This window comes from Tursiops truncatus, chromosome 18, assembly GCF_011762595.2.
Source record: "Tursiops truncatus isolate mTurTru1 chromosome 18, mTurTru1.mat.Y, whole genome shotgun sequence".
Lineage (NCBI taxonomy): Eukaryota > Metazoa > Chordata > Mammalia > Artiodactyla > Delphinidae > Tursiops > Tursiops truncatus.
In genome coordinates, this window is record NC_047051.1 from 66,465,727 (window position 1) to 66,488,930 (window position 23,204).

General features: G+C 42.9%; 1 protein-coding gene across 2 annotated transcripts in view; it reads right to left on the reverse strand.

Annotated features, from left to right (window-relative positions):
- Positions 1-23,204, reverse strand: part of SLC15A1 (solute carrier family 15 member 1) — a 49,074-nt gene that overhangs the window by 13,393 nt on the left and 12,477 nt on the right. Inside the window, exons 2-18 of one of the 2 annotated variants that reach the window (XM_004314836.4) lie at positions 20,940-20,956; positions 20,137-20,218; positions 19,890-20,031; positions 18,821-18,940; positions 15,962-16,061; positions 15,653-15,743; positions 13,668-13,751; positions 11,088-11,170; positions 8,736-8,822; positions 8,105-8,194; positions 6,315-6,359; positions 6,128-6,160; positions 5,958-6,046; positions 5,354-5,435; positions 3,472-3,591; positions 2,276-2,419; positions 1,402-1,451 (exon numbers count right to left, since the gene is read on the reverse strand). In XM_004314836.4, the coding sequence (XP_004314884.2) occupies positions 1,402-1,451; positions 2,276-2,419; positions 3,472-3,591; positions 5,354-5,435; positions 5,958-6,046; positions 6,128-6,160; positions 6,315-6,359; positions 8,105-8,194; positions 8,736-8,822; positions 11,088-11,170; positions 13,668-13,751; positions 15,653-15,743; positions 15,962-16,061; positions 18,821-18,940; positions 19,890-20,031; positions 20,137-20,218; positions 20,940-20,956 (1,459 nt within the window). Of the gene's footprint in view, positions 1-1,401; positions 1,452-2,275; positions 2,420-3,471; positions 3,592-5,353; positions 5,436-5,957; positions 6,047-6,127; positions 6,161-6,314; positions 6,360-8,104; positions 8,195-8,735; positions 8,823-11,087; positions 11,171-13,667; positions 13,752-15,652; positions 15,744-15,961; positions 16,062-18,820; positions 18,941-19,889; positions 20,032-20,136; positions 20,219-20,939; positions 20,957-23,204 lie in introns of those variants that run through there. The other variant, XM_073795376.1, reaches the window with a different exon arrangement.

The following is a 23,204-nucleotide window of genomic DNA, read 5'->3' on the forward strand; positions in this document are numbered from 1 at the left end:
TGATTGTGGTAAATATTTTACAGTGTATACATGTATCAAATCATCACGTTGTATACTTTAAATATATATGATTTTGTCAATTATACCTCAATAAAACTGGAAAAATCATAAACCAAAAAACCAATGCTACGATTGAGATAGGAAATGCACTAAACCTATAGATCAATTTGGGGAGGATTGACATCTTTTCTATATTAAGTTTTCTAATCAATGAAACCAACATATCTCTCCATTTATTTAGGTCTTCATTGATTTCTCATCAGCCTTTTGTAGTTTCAGCTCTCAAATCCTGTATATGTCTTATAAGATTTATAATTAGTATTTCATCACTTTTTTTTGAGCTATGGTAAAAGGTATAGTTTAAAAATTTCAGTTTCCAATCATTTATTGCTAGTATATAGAAATATGTTCGTTTTGTTGTTGGCCTTGTATCCTGTAACCTTTCTAGACTCACTTACTGATTCTGTGGGCTTTTTCTGTAGTCCTTGGGACTTGTTGATGCAATCCTGTCTTCTGTGAGTTGGGATAGTTTTATTTCTTCCTTTCCAATCTAGATGCTTTTACTTATTTTTCTTGCCTCATGGCACTAGCATCCAGAAGGATTGTGAATAGGAGTGGAGTGGACAATCTAACCTGGTTCCTGATCTTAGGGGGAGAGCATTTAGACTTTTGCCTTTAAGTACAATGTTAGCTTGGATTTTTTTAGATGTACATTTTCAGAGTAAGGAAGTTCCCTTCAGTTCCTAGTTTGCTGAGAGTTGTTAAATGAATGGATGCTGAATTTCATCAAATGCTTTTTCTGCATCAATTGATATGATGATGTGGCTTTTCCTCTTTAGTTTATTGAGATGATGGATTTTATTTATGATTTAAAAAACATTGAACCAGGGCTTCCTTGGTGGCGCAATGGTTAAGAATCCGCCTGCCAATGCAGGGGACACGGGTTTGAGCCCTGGTCCGGGAAGATCGCACGTGCCGCGGAGCAACTAAGCCCGTAAGCCACAACTACTGAGCCTGCGCCCTAGAGCCCGTGAGCCACAACTACTGAGCCCATGTGCCACAACTACTGAAGCCCGCGTGCCTAGAGCTGGTGCTCCGCAACAAGAGAAGCCACCGCAATGAGAAGCCCGTGCACTGCAACGAAGAGTAGCCCCAGCTCGCCGCAACTAGAGAAAGCCCACGCGCAGCAACAAAGACCCAGTGCAGCCAAAAATAAATAAATTTAATAAATTTAATAAATAAATAAATAAATTTTTTAAAAAAACATTGAACCAGCCTTACATTCTTGGGGTAAACCACATACTCTCATTTTATATCCTTGTTATAGTTGAATTTTACTGTGGGTATACATTAGTTATGTAAGAAGCTGATATAACTTAAGTTTTAAAGAAATACACATACCTGATTCCATTTTTTCCATTTTCTGGCTTCTGGTTAAGGCCATCCTTTACCTGAGAAAGAAAACATTTTCAAATCTAACTTATCAGAATAAGTTCAGAAGGAGAGTGATGTTGGCATTTATCTTAGGAGCTAAGGGCACCATGACTACATTTGCTGGGCTCCATTCTTCAGCCCTGGTTCACCTGAAGTTAAGATGAGCCTCTACAACTTTTCATGCTTGCTTTCTAGTGGTTCCACAGAACACTGCTCTCCAAGAATTTAGGGCAAGCCACTCAACAGTTCCCTAATTAAACACATTACCAAGAAGTCTTAACTCCATATCGCAGTTCTGTACAAGCTCACTTAAATTCACCTTACAGAATACGCACAACTCCTTCATTAGGTCAACTACACCTTCATAGCTTCTTTATATGCTGAATGGAATATCCAGATGCCTATATTTTGTTATGAAATCATTTTTATGCATTTCTACTGCTTTTACCTGATGTATTCACTCTATTTTTTTAGAGACGGCTCTAATTTCCCAATTACTCAGTGCAAATTTTTTAAATGAATGCCATTAAAGATATATTTGAAACTTTATCTCAAAAAGTCTCTGAGAATCCATACAGGTACTCTGTGTGACCTGTGTGCACATACACCATACCATGCCCAGAAGGTCTTTTTAAAATTTGTAAAATTACTATTAACCCTTCCCATCCACCAGTCAAACCTTTACTGGAAGTCAAATGACTGTGTCCTTGAAAAAGGAAGAATTGAGGATTATCTAATATAATACTACATGGGGAGGAAAAAAAGTCACACCACTAAAAGGCCAATAGCACAGTCTCCAATAGCACAGTCAAGAGTCAGCTGCAGGTGTCCAGCTACTTACCACTTGGTATTTGTTTGGGGCCCAGACTAGAAGGATATGGCGATGGCCCTGCTCAAAGTCTTTTACTGGAGTGGGTGGTGATCCAGTAGAAGAAATGTTTATACTTGTCAGTTTGTCTGCACTGAAAGTCATAAAATCACTTGTCTATAATGGGGGGAAAGGAATCACAGTTAATACCAGAGCCTTATTCTGCACTAACACTGTCATGCATATTATTGGCCTTCCCAGGTCATGTTCATACACATCCAAAAATGCCTTGATGGGGGCTGGCATTGGTTTGTCTCAGCCCCCGCCCTAGCCCACCCCTGTGGACTCTATCCTGAAGTTGTTTAGCATTACCACAAGAATTATGATTTTCATCCAGCATTTTACTTTCATTTTAGGAAGATAAATGCTATGGAAATTATTTCTACCATTGGGCAAAGAACAGCATTGAGGAAAAGCAACAACCTGGGTGAAAATCAATACTGGGCTTTCCCAAGCATCGGGAGTCAAACATTCTTTCCTCCTCCACGATTATTAGTTCGGCAAGATCTAAGGGAGTGGTTCTCAGTGGTGGCTGACCGGGAATGTGACCAGTTAAATCAAAATTTCTGGAGTTGGGCTGCAGGCGTCAGAATTGTCAAAGCTCTCCAGACGTAAGGTTGAGAAGCTCTCATCGAGACCAATGACCATCCATCCACAGTAGGGTTTTCCAGTCTCAGCACTGTTGGCATTTGGGGCAGATAATTCTTTGTTGAGGGGGCTGCATGTCAGCATCCCTGGCTTCTACATAGGAGACGCCAAAAGCACACTCCCAGTTGTGACCATTAGAAATGTCTCCAGAGATTTCCAAGTGTTCCCTGTGGGGGCTGTTTTGATAGCTCCGGTGGAGAACCGCTGACCCAGAACCTTGCTATTTAAAGTGTGGTTCCACGTACCGGCAGCAGCAGTGTCACCCGACAGCTTGTAAAAATGCAGCATTTCAGACCCACTCGTCACAAATCTGCATTTTAACAAGCTCCCCAGGTGATTCACAGACACATTAGAGCACACTGGTCCAGAGTGAAGCCAAAATGAGATCAGAGATGAAGACATTTCACTTCTGGGCTCATCTTTGGATTTACACAAGAACCAAGAAGATCGGCTTCTCCAAATCCTATTGTGATAACTCAGGTCAGAAGAGGAAAAAGAAAGTTGCATTTCCTTCTACTTACTTGATGCATCGGGTTAAGTATCTCTGTCTTTCCAGGAAAATATATATTCATGCTATCATTTCCTATATTCAATACTTTAATTTGGACTTCATTTCCTTTGGGGAAGACGGGAAGAGTTTTCTGAGCAAAATAAAAGAGAATTGGCAGTGAGGTCTTCAGTGCATACCGAAGATGACCTTAACCGTGGCACCGGAGTCACTTTCCCCCTGGCCGAGGAAGGTGGACTGGCTGAGGCACACAACGTACCCACCACGAAGCCCAGGAGGCCTCCAATCCTGCACTTCATGGCGCCCACAGAAAGTGATGCTCGGACAGAACATGGAAGCAGTCAGCAAGAGGCTGCTCTCGGTCCTACCTAGCCACCTCCAGGTCAGACCCGGTCAAAGGATGCCTGATGTATGAAGCCTGATACCTGAGGGGTCAGAGTAACCGTCGCCTAAATGAAGGTTGATCTTGTTGTAGCGCCTGAGGTCTGCTCTCCCTCGTAACTCTAGAAGCTCAGACCTCAGCCCTGGACATAGTGCTCTGAATATCCCCTCCCAATGCTTGGGAGCCCCCTGCCTCTCACCCTGCTCAGGGTTTCTGCCTTTTCTCTCAAATCCCAGTGTCACTGAAGTAATCCACGTCTATTTTAGCCCCACAATTCATTTCCCACTAGCATAAAGCTAGTGATGTCCAAGAGAAAGTGAGCACACCCAAGCTCAAGGCAGCATTACTGACCACAGCCAACAGGTGGAATGACCCAAATGTCCATCCACAGATAAATGCATCAACAAAATGTGCTATATCCGTATGAAAGACTATGATTCTGCCTGAAAAAGGAAGGAAATTCTGACATGTGCTACAACATGGAGGAAACTTGATGACACCGTGCTCAGTGAAATAAGTCAGACACCAAAGGACAAATACTGTATGACTCCCCTTACATGAGGTACAGAGAACAGTCAAATTCAACGAGACGAAATAGAATGGTCATGGCTGGGGGCTTGGGGGGACGTAGAATGAGGAGTTGTTTAATGGGTACAAGGTTTCAGTTCTGCAAGATGAGAAGTGTTCTAGGGATTGAGGTCACAACAATACGGATGTACCTAGTGCTACCAAGCTGTACACGTAGAAATGGTTAAGATGGCAAATTTTATGTTATACGTATGTTACCACGCTTAAAAATTTAAAGAGAGAGAAGGGAGGGAGGGAGGGAGAGGGACAGAGACAGAAACAGAGAAAGAGACAGAGAAAAAGAGAGACGTGGGGGTGCAGGTGTGGGAAAAGGAGGGGAGGGGAGGGGGGAGAGAGAGAGAGAGAGATTTTACCTCTCATCTTACATACTACCTAACACCCTGTTTCTGAGAGCTGCTCTCAGACGAACAGCATTAGGAATCTAGTTCAGTCCCATTTTGAGTCCAACAGACATGTGGATTAGCTTGGGCACTAACCATCATCAGGAATGTTAGGATACAAAAGGCATCTTCCCATGAACAATTTCCCATTACAATTTACATATTTTTGAAGGACTTTGTGAGTGCCGAACCTCTTTTAACCAGATCTCCTAGGAGTTTAAATAGCAAAAGAACAAGTTCCACAAACTTCCCTCCCCTTATAAAAACTGTATTATAAACGGAAGCCCCTGTGTAACTGCCATCTAAGTTTTCTCCTAATTGAGTGCACCTTGTTGGCCCTATTCCTGGCTGCGTCCTTTGCAATGACAAGAACCCACAGGGCGCGCTGACTGAAAGGGACTGTTTTGCCCTGCAGCGCATCGTCCACAGCCCCAGGAATTAGTTTATCAGCAAATCCCTGGCCTCCCTCATCCTCTCAGTCCTGGAGAAGGACGCTCCACCAGACCCACCAAGAAAGGCCACTGGAGAATCAGAAAGCAGCTCACCTCGATTTCCACCTGCACAATTGCAGCTGCCACAAAAGCCATGGAAGCCAGGAACATCCCAACCGTCATCTTCTTCAAGGAGCTGGCGGGACAAGCAGAAGGGTGGCTCTCAGCCAGCCGCAGGTGAGCAAGCTGACGGTAAACCCACAAGGGAAGCGCTCCTCTCCCGCCCGCCTCCCCCAGACAAAACCAACTCCCCTCCAAAACACGTGGATTCCAAGCGTCTCTCTGTCTCTTATTCATGACCAGGACTAAGGAGGATAAATGTTACAGCTTCTCATCTGCATCTGGACATTTAAATTCTAGAAACTACTTTGGACCACAGTTACTATTTCTATCATCTACACATACAAGGGAGCCTTAATGAGAGGCTTTTTCAGGGTGCCATTAATAGCACTTTTATTTTAAGGGCAAATTTTCAGAAACGTCAGCACATAGACATCTGATTCGAAAATATTTCTTTGAAAACTCCCTCACGTAGGTGGCGTCATGGGAGAGGAGCCAGACATTCTTTCTGCTGAGGCTCTGGGAGCTGAGGGAGCGCAGCCCATTTGCAAAGCCCTGGGACACATGGAGTCCGAACCCCAACCCGAGGGTCACCTACGTGAAATTGAAGCCACATTTTGCGATCAGGGGATACACCACAGCATCCATGATGGGAACCAGGATAACGATCAGGATGGCGTTCACGGTCTGCAGAGGAAGTGGAGAGGAGCTGTTACTGCCTCAGCGGTGGCTCTGAGCTCTGGAAGCGACTTAAATATTTTCTCTCACCTGCATCTGATCTGGCTGAATTTCAATAATTCCCTAAAAAGAGGGGGAAAATCTCATTGATAAGTTCGCACAGAGGATCAGTTGGGGGGTTGGAATGTTATGAGAGAGAAGCAAAAAGGGGGCAAAGGGGCTAAAGCAAAGGAATAGGGACCAGGGGCCGTAAAATAGCTCCAGGTCCCAGACTTACAATTTTCCCATTCATAGTTGTTGCCTGCAGCGTCCACCTGGAGCCCTTAAAAACAAGTTAAGTTTACTGCGTCATCTGGGAATGTGGGTTTTAAGCATTTTATATGCCAGTGTGGAGTCTTTTCCAAATCAGGAATGAGGTCTGAATTGCTATGGGGTTTAAAGATGTTTTTCAGTATCAGGCTCCTCTCCCAGTTCCACTGTGATTGTAGGTAAGAAGAAACAACTTGCATTTCTGCTGTTCAGTTAACAACAAATAGTACTCCAACCACTCACAGAGAGCCTACAAAGTACTACTTTGAGATAAGCTCTCCTTCATAGAGACAGAAATGCATTTCTGAGGTTTGCTGGGAAGTTGACATCACCTGCAAGGTGAAAGCATCTTCACACCCTGAGGCTATTTTATGTTCACTGGGATCACAGTTTCAGGAACATTATTACTGTTAAGAGCCTACTGTTATGTTAAAACACAAAAACAAACAAACAAACAAAAAACCAGAAGGGAGTATCATTGTCATTAAAGTAAATTTTAAGAAGTAAAATGGTGATATAACGCAAATGTGGAAAAAAAAAAAAAAGCCTATCGTTGACAGCCTAGGTTGTCCTAAAATGTAATTCCATTAAGAGAGTGATGGATTTAAACCTGGGCAGCCTACTTATATTCAACCTATTTTGTAGTAAAAGATGATGCAGGACTGTACAAGTATATGTTATATATTCCATGGAGAACTGGATATGTGAATTTTTCAACATAATCTATCATCTCTACTAGGAGAACATCATCGAAAGTCAGGAAATATGCCACCGGCTGAGTACTTAATACAAGCCAGTCACTGATTACTTACTATACATTCTCTCTTTTGATCCTCACAGCCTTGCCCTGGGTTATTACCCTTTCAGAAGGGTTAAGGGATTACGCCAAGTCACACAGATAAAAGGTGCTCAGTGCATTTCTAGTGCAAGCCTGATTCGAATAACCAGTTCCCGCCCAACATGCAAAACTTGTTCTTAAGATGTTGGTCGAAATTTCATACTTACAAATAAGGAGATTAATGTCTATTCTCAGTTTTTTCCAAGAGATGGTTTACCCTTTTAATAATCCCTCCTGTACAATAAGACCATACACGTGTGTAAATTTCTTCTTAAACCCCGGTTTCTAAAAGAAAGGATAGCTTATCACTTTGGCTACTGAGCGTCATGCATTGGGTTTTCTAACCCTATTTAGAAAAATTCCTAGGCACACATCTTCCAGCTGTGGGAGAAAGAGCAGGGTGACAAGTCAATGATGTGTTCTAGCTCCTGCTCTGATTAGAATGACTTTGGCAGGCCTTTCACATTTCTGGATGGTGCTTCTAGCCCAAGAATCCCGTTTCAGCGTGGAAGATATCAAGTCCCTCTCAGTCTAAATACTCTGTGTATCCCATAAAAGACAGTACAGTACAGCTTTTACATGCTGTATCAGGAGAAAAGCTCTGAATTCTCAATTTGGCTGGCAGGAGTCCTGGATACTTGTCTTTCCCAAGGCTCCTCTACTCGACCCCGCCTACTTTTCTTCATTGTTTTGTCACAGAAATGTGGATAGAACCCTCTAGATAATTAAAAAAAAAAGGGGGGGAAAGAAAGAAAGAAACCCTAGGTGATCGAACAGTTACCAAATAAATGAAACGTAAAAAAGGAACTGGAAGAGAACATTTTCAGGAGCTAAATACTAAGTAGGTACAGCTTGCCATGCGGTAATGCCCAAAGAATGTTTTGTTAATGAAGATGTACAGAAACACAGTTGCATATTACCTGCTGATCAAACAAGGCCCAGAACATGGGGAGAGGAATATACAGGAACATCACTCTTGTAACCATCTTAATTTGAGAGATGAGCTGCTCCTGCAGTTGGAGTGAGTGCGGGGACAAATCAGACATGACCTGTGCCAGAGCTCTCAGCCAATGCTATTTTCAGCGTAGACATATTTGCATCTAGAGACAAGCTGGGAGGTGAGTAATTGTTCCAAGAACCCTATCACAGGTTTCTTTAGAAAACCCCAAATTCCTAAGGTGTTGAAAATAAGAGTGAAAACATCTTTAGGAGGTAAATTATTCAAATTTAAGTGTAAATTCACCAAATGTAAATCCCACCACCATCACTTAACCCTTCGATATTCAAACTAAAGTTATGTGGTCATAATGACATATAACGAACAGCAGATTATTCCACATGAATAACTATGAAGAGGTAATATTGTTTCCAGATAAATTATATCCATTGTTTCTCAAGGTCTTTTCAATATAAATAAGCACTCTCACACAGAGTCTTATTTAAAATGCTAATAAAGTTTATGAAGATACGACTGATAATTCTGTCCATGTAGCCTATTTAATAATACGCATTACGATCACTGGGGCCGTTGAGGCTGTAATCATCACTTACGTCGTATTTCTCGTTAGCCCAGTCCAGCCAATGCTCCCTCTTGGGAAATTTCTTACTCCGATGCCTAACCCTATTTTTGATGGCAAACTGAAGGAAGGAAGAACAATCAGATTTCAAAACAGAACTTATTCCTTTATCAGTGCAACACATTTCAATGAAACTCCCTTTAATGGAAGACTTACAAGAGAAGCAAAATATAAAATTGTAGATGTTAGTATAATGATGATGCTAAAGGCATGACATGCATTTATTTCAAACCTCTCACTAACTGAGAGCGTTTGAGCTGGGGTAAACGAAATCACGCTGTTACTTACTACTTTACTCTCCGGATTCTCTAGAGAGGAGCGTTCAGTAGAAATACAACACATGACACATTTGCCATTTGAGTTTTCTGGTAGCCATGTTAACAAGTAAAAGGGAAACAGGTGAAATTCATTTTAAATATATTTTATTTAACCCAACAAACCCCAAGTATGGTCTTAACATGTACTCAATGTTAAAAAATTAGTGAAAAAATTTACATTCTCTTTTCATACCAAGTCTTCAAAATCTAGGGTATACTTCACGCTTACGCCACATTTCAATTTGGATGCTAAATTTTTACCAGAAATGTTTGATCTGTATCTACACTGTCTAAAATTTATGCTTGAAAAACTAGACTTACACACCTAAGTTGTTTCAAACATATTTAAAAGCTGTCCAATAACTGAATTGAGTACTGGTTTTGAAATTTAAGAGAACCCACTACATAGAAATACGTGTATAAGAAATTACATAATTTAAATTAATTTAAGTGAAATCCAATTTAAAATTCTGTTCCCCAGTTGCACTTGCCACATTTCAAGTGTTCGATAGCCACACGTGGCTAGTGGCTACCATACTGGATGGTGAAGGCCTATTATAATGTATTACAGTCACATGAAGGAGAGGGAGAACTCACTACATAGAAACAGAAGTAGAAGAAAATAAAGATTATAGTTGAACATACTTTAAAACATGGTAAGCACTGATCCAAAAAACATACCTACCTACCACCACCCATTACAAAATTAGAGGCTTCCAAGATTCCTTGTTTGTAAGATGCCTTTAGGAAAGCAAAGTGCATTCACAGTGATGTAACAGCAGGAGAAGGCGATGGTGATGCCAGCTGGGGACATGCATGTGACTTTGTGACTTAAAAGCAATAACTCAAAGCTACAAGGTGACTTAGGATGCTGGGAAATAACAATATCATTTTCATGACTAAATAGCTTGAAATTGTTCTTTTGGCGTTGGGGCTAAGTCATCAGTTACTTGGGAAGAAAGAACTTAGAGATCACTGGAATTGGATCATTCCTATTAGACTGGAAAAAGCTTTGTGGTGGGAATAGTTCCAATGTTAGAGGAAAGTGTAGGAGGAAAAGGGAATAGCAGCGAGGCGGGAGAATTTTTGACTTTGATAAAGTATACATGTATAGTTTAACACAATAACATCAGGAAAAGGGGAAAGTAAGTGACTAAAATTATCTTAAGGCTGCCTTTACATCCAAAAGATTACCCACACTTAAAAAAAATGAGTGACACATTACTCCCTGATTATACAATGTAGATATTCCTTTAAAAAAAAATGGGTAGCACATTTGAGAATAAAGTTATTTGACTCCATTATTTAAAAATTCCTACACTCAATATTGATTTCCTGCCTTAAAATGTGCCTGTGTGGACACATACCGTGTAGATGCACATGGAAGAAACCATATTCCGCATGTTCCTATTTGGTGAAATAGTCTTGGAAACAAGACTCCTGATGTCTGCGTAGTATGACATAGATGCACTATAAGTTAAACACTGTTCTATTTTCAGCAACTTGCTGGACTTCAATTTTTGTCATAAATTTTTTTCTAAGTATTACATACATTGATAATCTTTTCATGTGACGCTGTGTTCATTTTTAAAAGTTATTTTCTTGGCCTTAGTTCCTGCATGTAGGATTACTGACACTTTCCACACTTCAGACTCTGGATATACACTATGAAACCAGACCTCTCCATTTTTGTTTCACTGCTCCCTGACAAACATCAGATGTTGTCTATCATTTTAAGAGGGAAAGAGTCCCTTTGATTTGCTTTTCTATCACCACTGATCTTATTTTATAAGTTCAATAGCCATTTCCATCCTTCCCTTTTTGAGTTCTGTTTGTGTCCTTTTCCATTTGGTGAGTTTTATAAGAAACTTCAATTTATCAAAAAAGGAAAGAACAAGAATAAAATGTCTAAAGTTAAGTCAAAGGTTCATTGAATTTTAGTTTAAAGGAGGTAGAAGGCTCTGGGGTGACTAAATGTGATTGAGAGAGAAGACTACTGAAATACTTACCCCAATACACCTGGCGACTTTAGCCATGACATTACCCTGGGGCTGGACCTTCTTGTACATTCCACTGCCAATGACAAATACAACTGGGGAGGGCAAAAGAAGATAAGTCAACAGGGAGTTTGACAGAACTATCTGTGAACTAGAATATGTGTTTTTATTTGAGTTACAACCTTGTTCTGGAGATACCGGGATTACTCATTAGTGTTGGTTTACCTCCCTCTCTCCTGGTTTCCAGAGTGCTTTTGATTCTAATGATCACAGCAGCTTCTGAGTAATATTATATTGTGTTCTCATATACGAACATTGAAGCCTAATACTATCTCCTTCCCAGAACTTGGGGCAGCTGGCAGACACTCGGTAGAGCTATTTGAGCACAAGTTCTATCCCTCTTTACAGGGATAAATGCTTTCACAAAGCAGATTAATGCATTAGTCTACAAATACATAGAACACAGCTTTAATTTTCTGGCTGCAATAGCAAGAGAAAGTTTCTTCTTTTTTTTAAATATTCAGACAAAAATAGGAACTAATCTGTTGAAACTTCTACTTAATCACATATGGCAGAATTTATTCTGTGGTCATGGTACAGAAACAGTTACCATTAATTGCATGTGCAGTTACAGTTTTACGAAAAGTTAAAAAGTTCTTTTTCAATGAGGCCATTCTTCCATGGACCTTCTTATAAAATGCATAATACTGTGAAAATAATTTAGGGGGAAAAAAAAGCCTTTCTGCAAGAGACTCTGAAAACCACAATCTCTATGCTGGGATTTCTGATTATCCAATATCACAATTCAATAATTTTAAAACATCGACGAATTGCTTGACTTCTACTTGTTTTCCCCAATTTAAGAAGACATGAAGTTTTGCCAACTCTCAAGCATATCTCCAAGTGTGTGCCTGGATTGTAGATGTTCTTTGCAGTTAAAGGAAGAGGAGTTTACTTGTATTCTCACCCAATGCTAATTTCCCTCAATCCAGACATGGAATACCCAGTTGAGTATTCCATTTGAGTTTACCTCTTTTTGTCAACCAATATTTTAATCTTTAAGCTTCTGATTAACTAATGAACTTGTTCAAGCATAGGACTGTTGCCGATAGGAACTTCTAGAGAGGATGGTAAGGCATAGGATTTGGCCTCTTCTCAAATCCATTATAAGAAAAAGCATAATCGTTGATGTAAGGATGACTCACAGGGACGAAAAGAGAATTTACCTGATGCCAATTTAACACAGCATCTGGCATAAAACAATAGTTTTTGAAAACCTATCTCTTTACCCAGAATTGAAGGAGAGAAGGCATATATAAGCCTTCTAGGGGAGAGTGGCAATATTTAAACAATTACAGAAGAAAATGGATGTTAAAAAGGGGGTGAATCCTGAGCTTTCGCCTAAGTGTAAGGATAAAGCTAAATTACTACAACATGAGCAAAAGAGATGAAAAAGGGCATACTCAATACTATTAAAAACTGGTAAAAAAAAAATCAGAGAACGTGATAGTGCTGACTGCTACCTCATCTGAGAGGGAGGAGATGCTATGAAGGCTTGAGATGGTTATTGGGTTCTGTTTCCCTCTTTGCTTCTGTGGTAGATTGAACTGTGTTCTCCCCAAAAGATGTTGAAGTCCCTGTCCCCAGGACCTCAGAATGTTACCTCATTTGGAAATCCAATCTTTGCAGATGATGAAGTTAAGGAGAAGTCATTAGGGTGGGTCCTACTCCAAAATGACTGGTGTCCTTATCAAAAGGGGACATTTGGACACAGATGCACGCACAGGGGGAAGGCTGTGGACCGACTGAAGTTATACTGCCACAAGCCAGGGAACGATTAGAGGTAGCAGGGGAGCCTGGAAGAGATTCTTCCCTAGGGCCTTCAGAGGAAGCATGGCCCTGCTGACAGATTGATCTTGGACTTCCAGCCTCCAGAACTGTAAGACAATTAATAAATTTCTGTTGTTTAAGCTACTCAGTCTGTGACATTTTGTCATGGCAGCCCAAGGAAATGAAGACACCTACCATCTTTTAAACTGGACTATCCCTTGTAGAAAACTCTTCAGACCTCCTAAAAAGCCAATGCCAAGAACTTATGTGCAAATGACTATACACATATATTCCTCCCAGAGGGAAGACAGTCTTGTAGAAACATTTAGAGATGATACATTATGGAAAACTATATGTTCACTGGAAATATTTAAGTGACAATTGGACCAGGTTGCCATGTCTTCAGGCAAGTTGTAGATGCGCACATGTTGATAAGAACAAAAGCTTTCAGCCATGGTTTCACCTAGTCTAGCAGATTCTATCACCTTCTTCTTAATCTGCCTAAATAGTTTCAAACCTTTAAATGTCCAACTCAGTTGATCCCCTTTCCTCTGGACTCTTTTTTGATCCTACTTTCTCTGAAACAACACGCCAACTCTACTTTCTTTGAATTCTCAGAGTATGTTTAACATGGGATAGCAATTCTTTGTGTTACTTAATATTACAATTTGTTACATGAACTTTTAAAAGCTGCTCACAACAATTAATATGAAGGCCTGACCTGATCACAGGACTGTAGTAATTCAACTGATTTCTACTTACTCAGAGATACAGCCATAAGGGCAGCAGGAACCCCAAACGCCAATGGGTAACAAGCTTTTTTACTGTGAATTCCACATTCTTGAACTGGGGAGAAATGACAAGATTAAAATTCAGTATGGCAATGGTAATACTCATCTATTTCCCGGTTTTGTAAATCCCTAACTGGTTCTTACATATTGTTTTCACTTAATGTTCTAGACTTATCCATTTGCCTTACTGATGTCATTGCAAGTAGACGGTCATTGCAGTAGACCGATGTCTACTACAAGGCTGAGCAAACGGCTTTGCAGTAGAAAGAGCAGGAGATGGAGGCGGGTTCTGACCTTAGCCACTAAATAGACGTCTGATACCAGCTAAGCCAAAATCAGTGGGAATCCTTATGTTCTGTGGACTGACTTACTGGGAGAGACGAAAATGACCTAGACACAATAATATGAAGAAAGTGGGACTCAGAAAGTAAAATCAAAGGGCCCTGGAAAATCAGGATTATATGTCCCTGAATTCATGCCAATTAGAAAACAATTAGATGACCCAGGGTAGGGGTCAATAAACTTTTTTGTGAACAGCCAGATAGTAAATCTTTTAGGCTGTGGACCTGTCCTAACTACTCAGCCCTGCCTTTGTAGGTGAAAGCAGCCATAGACGATACACACATGGATGGTCTTGTCCAGATCTCTGGATTTGGCCTGTGGGCCATAGTCTCCTAACTCCTGTCTGAAGATCTACTTTAGCTCTGAAATCCTAGGGTTGGTAGGGAAAAAATTAAGACTCTGGAAGGGGCAACAGAAATTACTGGAAGTCCTTTCAATGGAGTTCTGGAGCCTCCAGGAATCATCTGATCCTAAAGGGGTTTGTCTTTGTTTTTGACCAACTGTTTCACAGTTCTGCAGAGAAAGAACTTAACTAGGCAGAAAACTATAGTCATACAAATGTTTCCTGTTCGTTACTGTACAAATGATTCCTATTCACAGCAATGCAAAATAATCCCCCCATCCAGTAAAGACCTAAATCTCTGTTAGTCAAATCCTTATTTGAACTGATTGTAGCAGCTTTCCAGTTCCCTCATCAACTAATAAGTTACATAAAATCTCTGTCATGCTGACGTTATATCTGTATGAGAGCCATGATGTTCCCTTAAAAATTATCCTATTACACATTTTCTAATTCAAACATGCACAACACATATTCTAGTAGAACCTGGAGGCGGGGGAGGTTAGGGGGTGAGAAAACATAATGTAAGAATAAAAGCTAGTACATTTTCATACAAAGCAAGTTGGAATGGGGTTTAAGTGTCATCTTCAAAGTGCTACTACAGGCAGAAATACATAAACTCCATAAATTATCTTCTTTCATAGTTTATTCTGACTCGAGGTGTTGACACCATAGTCCTGTTTTGGTCTAATTTGTCCCCAAATATTCCCTTCCATATGGGAAATTCATAAACCCTCAATGGAGTGCTGACAAGCACAAAACTGTGAGCTGATGACAGACGCTGCCCCATTCTCTTCCTTGGGGGCAGTTCTTTTAGAAATATCTGAGATGATGGGAAAGCAAAGAATAAAACCTTGCCTGCTAAATTCTTCCTGGCTCGCTGAACGTCATTGGGAAGCAAAGCTTGAAGGCAAAAATGTCAACTATGGCCCACCCACTGTGGTTTCCAAACAGCCTCTCTTGTCTTATCTCTTACCATGAGTAAGGACTTTGCATTAATAATAAGTTAGAAAAATCGATTGCTATGCTAAGAATGGTTTAACTTCTTCAGGGGTCACTGGGATAAAGGATTCAAATAAGATTAGCAGTTAAATCTTGAAAGAAAAGTAGCTGGCATTCCAGATTTCACTGTATCCTCTAGGATGTATGTGACAGCTGAGGCATCGTGGGAGAATTGTGGGACAGGACAAACCAACAAGGACTCAACCTTTTCACCTGACTTCTCTTCACAATTAAAAAAAGAAAAACCAAGGTCCACTTCAGATATTTTTTACCTCTGAGCATGGGAGTGATGATAGTAGACAGCAAACTTCCAGCATTAATGGCCAAATAAAAGATGGAAAAAAATCTGTTTCTTTGTTTTTCCTGTAATAAAAAAGGATAAGGTAGGGTGATTTTGGCAATACAGTAATGGATCAACTGTAGCTGATGATCTGACTTGACTTTGAACTTAGCTTTGGTCAGTGTCTTACTTTCATGTGTACTCGAACAGCCTCCAATGGAGAATACACTTTGACCATGGAATTTGATTCCTCGGTGTTTATAATCACTTACATGGTTTCTGTGGTGACGCATGCTCTCACCTGGCCCTTTTCAAACTGATCTCCACCAAATGCAGACACACAAGGCTTTATCCCTCCGGTACCCAGAGCTATCAGGGCCAGGCCAACCATGGACAGTGCCCTAGGGAAAGAGATGGGTATTGCTGAAATGTGAGATCCTTAAAATCATCGGCCTCTCTTTCCCCTAATTTCCCTAAGAGGACCAGGCACACAGAGAAGGGATTCAACCAGTATCAGAAGATAATTCAAGAAATGCAGTCTTGACAGTTGAATGAAACTTGAACTCAAGGGTCTTCAAATTCATACTTTTATCTAATAATTTACCATCTAGAAAATTTAAAGAAATGGCTTGAATTCGGAACAAAGATTTAGGTATGGAGTTCTTTTGTAGCCTTATGATTTTTAGCAAAAGAATGGGTAAGTGAAATTTTAAGCATTGTCTCTGGTACAGTCATAACAGACTAATAATAGTCATTAAAAGACATTAGAAAACATGATTTAATTGCAAAGCAGAATAGCAGGTTATGTAGTAGGATCTTAACTTGTTCACAAAGTACAGAAGACTGAAAAAAGCAGAGCAAAATGTTTATTACTATAACTTTTTATAATAAAAAAGAGATTATTTATAATAATAAAAGGGATTAAAGAGTTGGGGTTTTTTTGGTTTTTTTTTGCGGTACACGGGCCTCTCACTGTTGTGGCCTCTCCTGTGTGGAGCACAGGCTCCGGACGCGCAGGGTCAGCGGCCATGGCTCATGGACCCAGCCGCTCCGCGGCATGTGGGATCTTCCCGGACCGGGGCACGAACCCGCGTCCCCTGCATCGGCAGGTGGACTCTCAGCCACTGCGCCACCAGGGAAGCCCTAAACTTAAATTTTTTAAATTTACTTTTGTGTTTTCCAAGTTATCTGTGTTTTATCTCCTGAATTGAAGAAAAGCACTCACAGAATTTACCAACCCTCATTTTGTTAGATTTACAATAGGTTACTACAAATTTCAGGTTTTATAAGTGTTGATTCCATATCTTCTTGATTGCTAATATTGTTTTAAAATGCTAAAAAAATATTTTATGAAACAGATAAAGTCAAGGAAGATACTGCACATAGAAAGAATTCTTTAAAAAATCATGCCCATCTTCCTAGGCTAACTGGCAGAAGCACCTCTTTCATCTTGCTTGCCTCTTAAAACAACTTGTGTTTGGCGGTGTCACTCTGAGCATTTTAAAGGACAACAAAAACATGGCCGGTTGAATATTATATACCGTGCACTCTCGTGAGGACTGTAGGCAGGTTTCAATACTAACCCCGTGAAATAAAATAAGTCACTAAGCTTTCTTGAGTACCTACTGCTTGCCAGGCAGTGCTCTAGGTGTTCTACCTGGATTAACGCACAGGCAGGTACTATTACAACTAAGGACAACTGGGCACAGAGGTTAAGAATCTTGCTGAAGATCAACACTAGTCAGAGGCACAGGCAGAACCTGAACCCATACGGCCTGGCTCCGAACTCCATTTTCTTTTTTTTTTTTTTTTTTTTTTTTTGCTCCATGTTCTTAATTGATATTGTTGCTTAGAAAACTGAGGTGTGGAGGAGATAAGTTGGCCTGGGTCCTACAGCTCCTCTGTGGGACTCAGATCCTGGTAATCTGAGCTGTGGATTATACCCTGCTTATACCCACTCCCCTCCACCTACACAGCTCCCTGGGGACACCACGGGTTCACATCCAGGGACCTAGCCTGGGTGGCAATCTGATTGACTAACAAACCAGAAACACAGATACTGCAGATACTAATTTGAATTTCAATAATACTTTCCCAACCCATTAGATGGTTTACTCATAGATCGAGGAATCGAAACAAAAGAACAGAAAACGAAATAAATCTTTACAACTTGTCTGCTAGGCCAGACTGCCATGAAGGGAAATTCATCTCACAGAGAAGGAGTTGTCAATAGCACTGTTCATCAAGAAAGCAGAACATAGGGCTAGAAAAAATATTTATGAAACTGAGTTACCGAAAAATGAGCAGAAATGTGGTACAAGACAGAAAATCAAAGGTACAGAGTCTTGAGGAAACCTGGGGCAATTGAGGATCAAGGTCTGTGGGAGTTCATGTCCCTCTAGGGAAGATGGAGATTAATACAAACATCCTGTGCACTGACCACGCCTCATGGGAGATGCACCCAAGACACCAAGCCTTCAAGTGAGCAATGACTCCAGACAACTGTTAGGATGGTGACATACTGAGGACCCAACTCTGAGTCAATTCAACACCTTTCTCTACACTGATGAGGGTGGAAAGCTTTCCTTACACTTATGGTGAAGGTTCAAGGAAAATGATTAAAAATTAGAGCACCAAAGGAGGGAGGGATAAATTAGGAGTTTGGGATCAGCAGATACCAACTACTATACATGAAATAGATAAACAGGGCTTCCCTGGTGGCGCAGTGGTTGAGAGTCTGCCTGCCGATGCAGGGGACGCGGGTTTGTGCCCCGGTCTGGGAAGACCCCATATGCCGCGGAGCAGCTGGGCCCGTGAGCCATGGCCGTTGGGGCTGCGTGTCCGGAGCCTGTGCTCCGCAACCGGAGAGGCCACAGCAGTGAGAGGCCCGTGTACCGCAAAAAAAGAAGAAAAAAGATAAACAACAAGGTCCTACTGTACAGCACAGAGAACTATATTCAATATCTTGTAATAAACCATAATGGAAAAGAATATGAAAAAGAATATATAAATGTATAACTGAGTCACTTTGCTGCACATCAGAAACTAACACATTGTAAATCAACTATGCTTCAATAAAAAAATTTTTTTTTTTAAATTACAGCACCAAACAAGCAACTAGTGAGAGGATGGGGTAGGGCCGCAGTTAACATCAACTCACACGTGCACAGAAATATTGTCAGGGTTTCCATCATGGTTGAAGTCCACGAGGTCATTAATTGAGCTCACTGCAATGACTACTTGTCCAATGGTGTAGACAATGGACAGCGACACAATTGTCCTGTGTTAAAAGAGGTCAAGAGAATCCAAGTTAATTGTACAAGAGCCATACACTTCCTACGCCAGCGCGAAAAGGCCTCTGCTTCCAACTTTCAAAAGCCCAGTCGCGATTCTCCTTGTTTCTCAAACTGGGACAATTACCTGATAAACCTTTGCAAGGCAGAGCCTGCTGAAGAATTTGTTCCTCAGCATGTAAGCACTGAGCGAAGTTTTGGCTGCGAGAACCTGGGGAGGCAGAAGATCTGTTCTTTCTTTCAACTATTTGAAAGACTCAGTGTCTATTGTTACCTAGCTACTGAAATGATGACCTGTATCTTTAAATAGTCAGAGATATTTATCTTGCCCCTGGTAACAATATTCGGGCAGGAGTGGTCCATTGGTTATTTTTGAATTATATTGAGTAATTTTGAGATAGTGAATATTCCTGCCTCTGCCCGTGTCATGCATTTGACCTGGAAGAGCCTTTACTTCCTTCTGTGTTAAGTCCAAGGAAATGTCCCAACGACCCGCCCCCTGCCCCCGCATCGAGCGCACTCTTGGAGCTCTTCCTGCAGGACTGGTTGAGCACCCCGTGCTCGTGGTCCAGCAGTTTGAGCCTTTCAGCAGCTGGGTTGTTTTGAGGGAGCTTTTTTCTTCTCCCAGCCCTTAATTTCTCACGCGTCATTAACAACAGACGCTATCCCTCCTACTATTTCAAGATGCGACAAAGACGTTATAAGTGTTTAGAGGAGGAAAAAAAATCCTACCGATGCTACTTGCATTCACCCTGCCGAATGCCAGGCACTGTGCTGAATTCTGACTATATGAGGATGAGTAGAAACAGGGCCTGGGACTCTCTCCTAAGAGTTTTACGTTCCTGATTCTTCGTTCCCCTAGCCCACCCTCCGAAACCCCAAAGCTTATCATTACTCGTTGGCTTGCTCGTTAACAAGAAACCTGCCACGACTCACTTGAACTTCCCCAGCCAGGAGTCGGCAATGAGAGCTCCGAGAATGGGCGTCAGGTAGCACAGAGCCACAAACGTGTGATAGATGGCGGTGCTCAGATTGTCGTTCCAGTGGAGGAAACTTTGAAAGTACAGAATCAGGATCGCTTTTTGCCGAGGGTGGTGGAGGACGAGAGGGCAACAAAGTTAGCAGTGGCTACAGTAACTCAAGGTCTTCACTGACGGGGGTGGGGAGAGTGTTGAAGAGTTACCTCTCATTCCATAGTAGGAAAATCTTTCACAGAACTCATTGATCACGATGAAGAAGATGCTCACGGGATAACCAAAGCAGCTCTGACAAAGAGAAACAGTCTGCGTTTGAAACAAGCTCCTCACTGGTCCATATTCGCCAGTGAGGGCTAACGGCGTGGAAAGTAGCGGATGCGTGTTTAGTAACTTATCAGAGGCACTCCAGAGGTGGAATCAAGAATTAAAAAGTTTCATTCCCTTACACTCTACATAGAGACAACAATGAAATGAAGATTTTCTTGTTTTATAGTTTTACTGTTAGTCTGAGAAAAGCTAGACAGGCAGACCTCAGAGATATTGTGGGTTTGGTTGCAGACCATCGCAATAAAGCAATAATTGCAATAAAACAAGTCATAGAAAGTTTTGGGTTTCCCAGTGCATATGAAAGTTACGTTTACACTATACTGTGGTCTGTTAAGTGTGCAATAGCCTTATGCCTAAAAAAGTAAGGAACATACCTTAAGCTACGAATGCTTTGCTGCTGAAAAATGCTAACCATCATCTGACAACACAGGGTTGCCACAAACCTTCAATCTGTACAGAAACACAGTCTCTGGGAAGCACAATAAAACGAGGTATGCCTGTACAGAGCATTTCCTAAAGAGAAGAAATGTCCCACGGGAACTCAGGAGGGTCCCCTCATTGGTGTGAGATGCATGAGGTGCATTTGTTAAGCAAATGAAGCACAGCTGTGAACATTTACGGGCAAAACAGGTTGTAAAGTTTACATCATGAAGCTACGTGGAGAAGTAGAGAGGATACTCACCGGCCGTGAGAACGTTCCTGAAAGAAAACAAAATGCCGCCGTTAGAGTCAAGTACTTAAAATGCTTTCGGCTGAGTTAAGCTCAGACCCTCCGTGTTGGTCAGGCCGTCGGGTGTGCTGTCCAGACCCTCCGGCCCCGTCCAACATCCCAGTCCCAGGCCTGGGCCGCTTCTCCGAGTCGGGCTGGGCTGGTGGCTGCATTTTCTTTCAATCACCTGCTCGGGCAACTCGCGTGTGTGGTCAGGATGGAGAGCCAGAGGCTCCGAAAATCTGCCGGGACCACTTCCTCCTTAAAAGATTTAAAAAGGCTGCCCGATGCCCACGGGATAGAATCCAAACTTCACCATCTCACAAGGTCAGAGGGTTTGGGTGGGGGTTAAACAGAAAACGCTTAAGAGTGCCTGCTACACAGTGAGGTCCCACGCCCGTCCTGTTCCCCGGGCCGCCCTTCCTCCCGCCCGGCCCCGGCACACAAGGCTCCCGGGAAACGCCACGCGCACCCACCTAAAGTCCTCAACGAGACAGCGACCCCTCTGCCGGGAAGCCTCCTTTTAACGTGCCCCTTCCCTTCGCGAAGCCTCCTCTGACCTCCCCACGTCCCCGGTGTCTTTGCGTTAGAAAAGTGAATTAGAACAGGAAGAAAATGGGTGAGAATCCAAGTGAGTTGGTAAAAACTGGGTGCCGCTGACCGCCTTCGAAGTCCTAGCTGTCCCTTTGATCCCCTCTGTTCCAGCCCCTGCTTTTCTGTCTCCGCTGAGTTCCGGCCGGAGCGGCCTGTAGTCTCACGCTGCGCCACTGCCGATACCGACAGCCTGGCCCGCGCCAATCAGGGTCTGTCACAGGCTGTCCCAGCGCCCACCGCTCCCCGCGGCCCCTCCTCCGGCCGCACTGACGACCTTCGAGTCCCCCGCGGGGCTCTGGATCCGTGACACCACAGCAATGGTTCTCAGACCGGAGGCTGCCTCAGAGGCACCCCCAGGGCTGGGGGGGAGCAGGCTTCTGGCCCCCACGCCCAGAGCTGCTGTCCCTGTAGGCCTGGCGTGGTCCCTCGAGCTTGCATTTCTAACAAGTTCCAAGGGGATGTCGGTGCTGCTGGTCCAGGGACCACACTCGGAGAATCACACGCAGACTGTGAGGTCGAGTTGCCTGACCGATCTGAGACCCGCCTGTGCCCTGTGTCCCGGGGCGGGGGCGGGGCGGGGGAGGGAACCGGACACAGAAGCCGGACGGCTCGCTGGCGTCTCCACCACGGCCCCCAGCGCCAGCTCTTGCACCTTCCCCGTTCTGGGCCTTTCCTCTCGGACCTGCCACCTTGTGTTTTCATCATGTGCAAGTCCAGGGCCCCATCCCACAAGAAACAAACTGCAGCTCTGCCTGAGGAACTCCCTTCTGGGCCTGGACCGCGTGGTCCTCCAGGGCCCCCTTCATCTCGTGGGCCGGGGTCTTCCTTCCTGAAGCCGCTCATGCTGGGCTGTGGGTATCTGCACTTCCCCAGCTCAGCACGGCCTCACACCCCACACCAGACAGTCTCCAATTCTTGCCTCATCATTTAAGAGCAGTGATGCTATTTTAGTCCTTGTCCTAAGGTGGGAAATATTAAAATTCTGGAAGGAGAGTCTTCACCACTAACAGACTGGTTTTCTCCCCAGTTAGACTTCCTTGTGGGAAGGGGCTGCTCTCAGGGGCAACATGTGAAGAATGCGGGCATGGGGTCAGATGGGTAATGGGATCTCAGTCCTGACCCCCCGGGACCCTGGGCAAGCCCACCTCCCCTGTGGACAGCCTGCCTATCAGATGAAGATAACGCCACCCACCTTCTAGGATGACTGTAAGAGTTCCACATGGGAAGCCCCAGACCAGGGCTCAATGGGTCCTTCAGTGGGAGATGCTACCACATCAGGATACTCAGCCCCTCACACGGTGCTTTTCAGAGTGGAAATTAAATGTTTGTTGAATGAATACATATTCCAAAGATCCAGCCACATCAGTCATCAAGTACCGTGTTTAGATCCTGGCTCTGCCACTTAGCAGTTCCATTTGCCCCGCTAGCCTCCTTCTGTTGGTGAGGCTGACCTGGTGGGCTTCATCGGTGTCCCCATGTCTTCCCAATCCCCATAGAGTTTGGCCAATGGGGAGCCGTCGCAGGAGGTCAGAGGGTCAGGGTGTTCCTCTCCCTGAGGCTTTGCCCAGGCCACCTCAGATGGCTGAACCCTCAAGTGTCAGCCACTGTGCCTCCGAGGTCGGCCCTCTCTCTCTCCACACGACT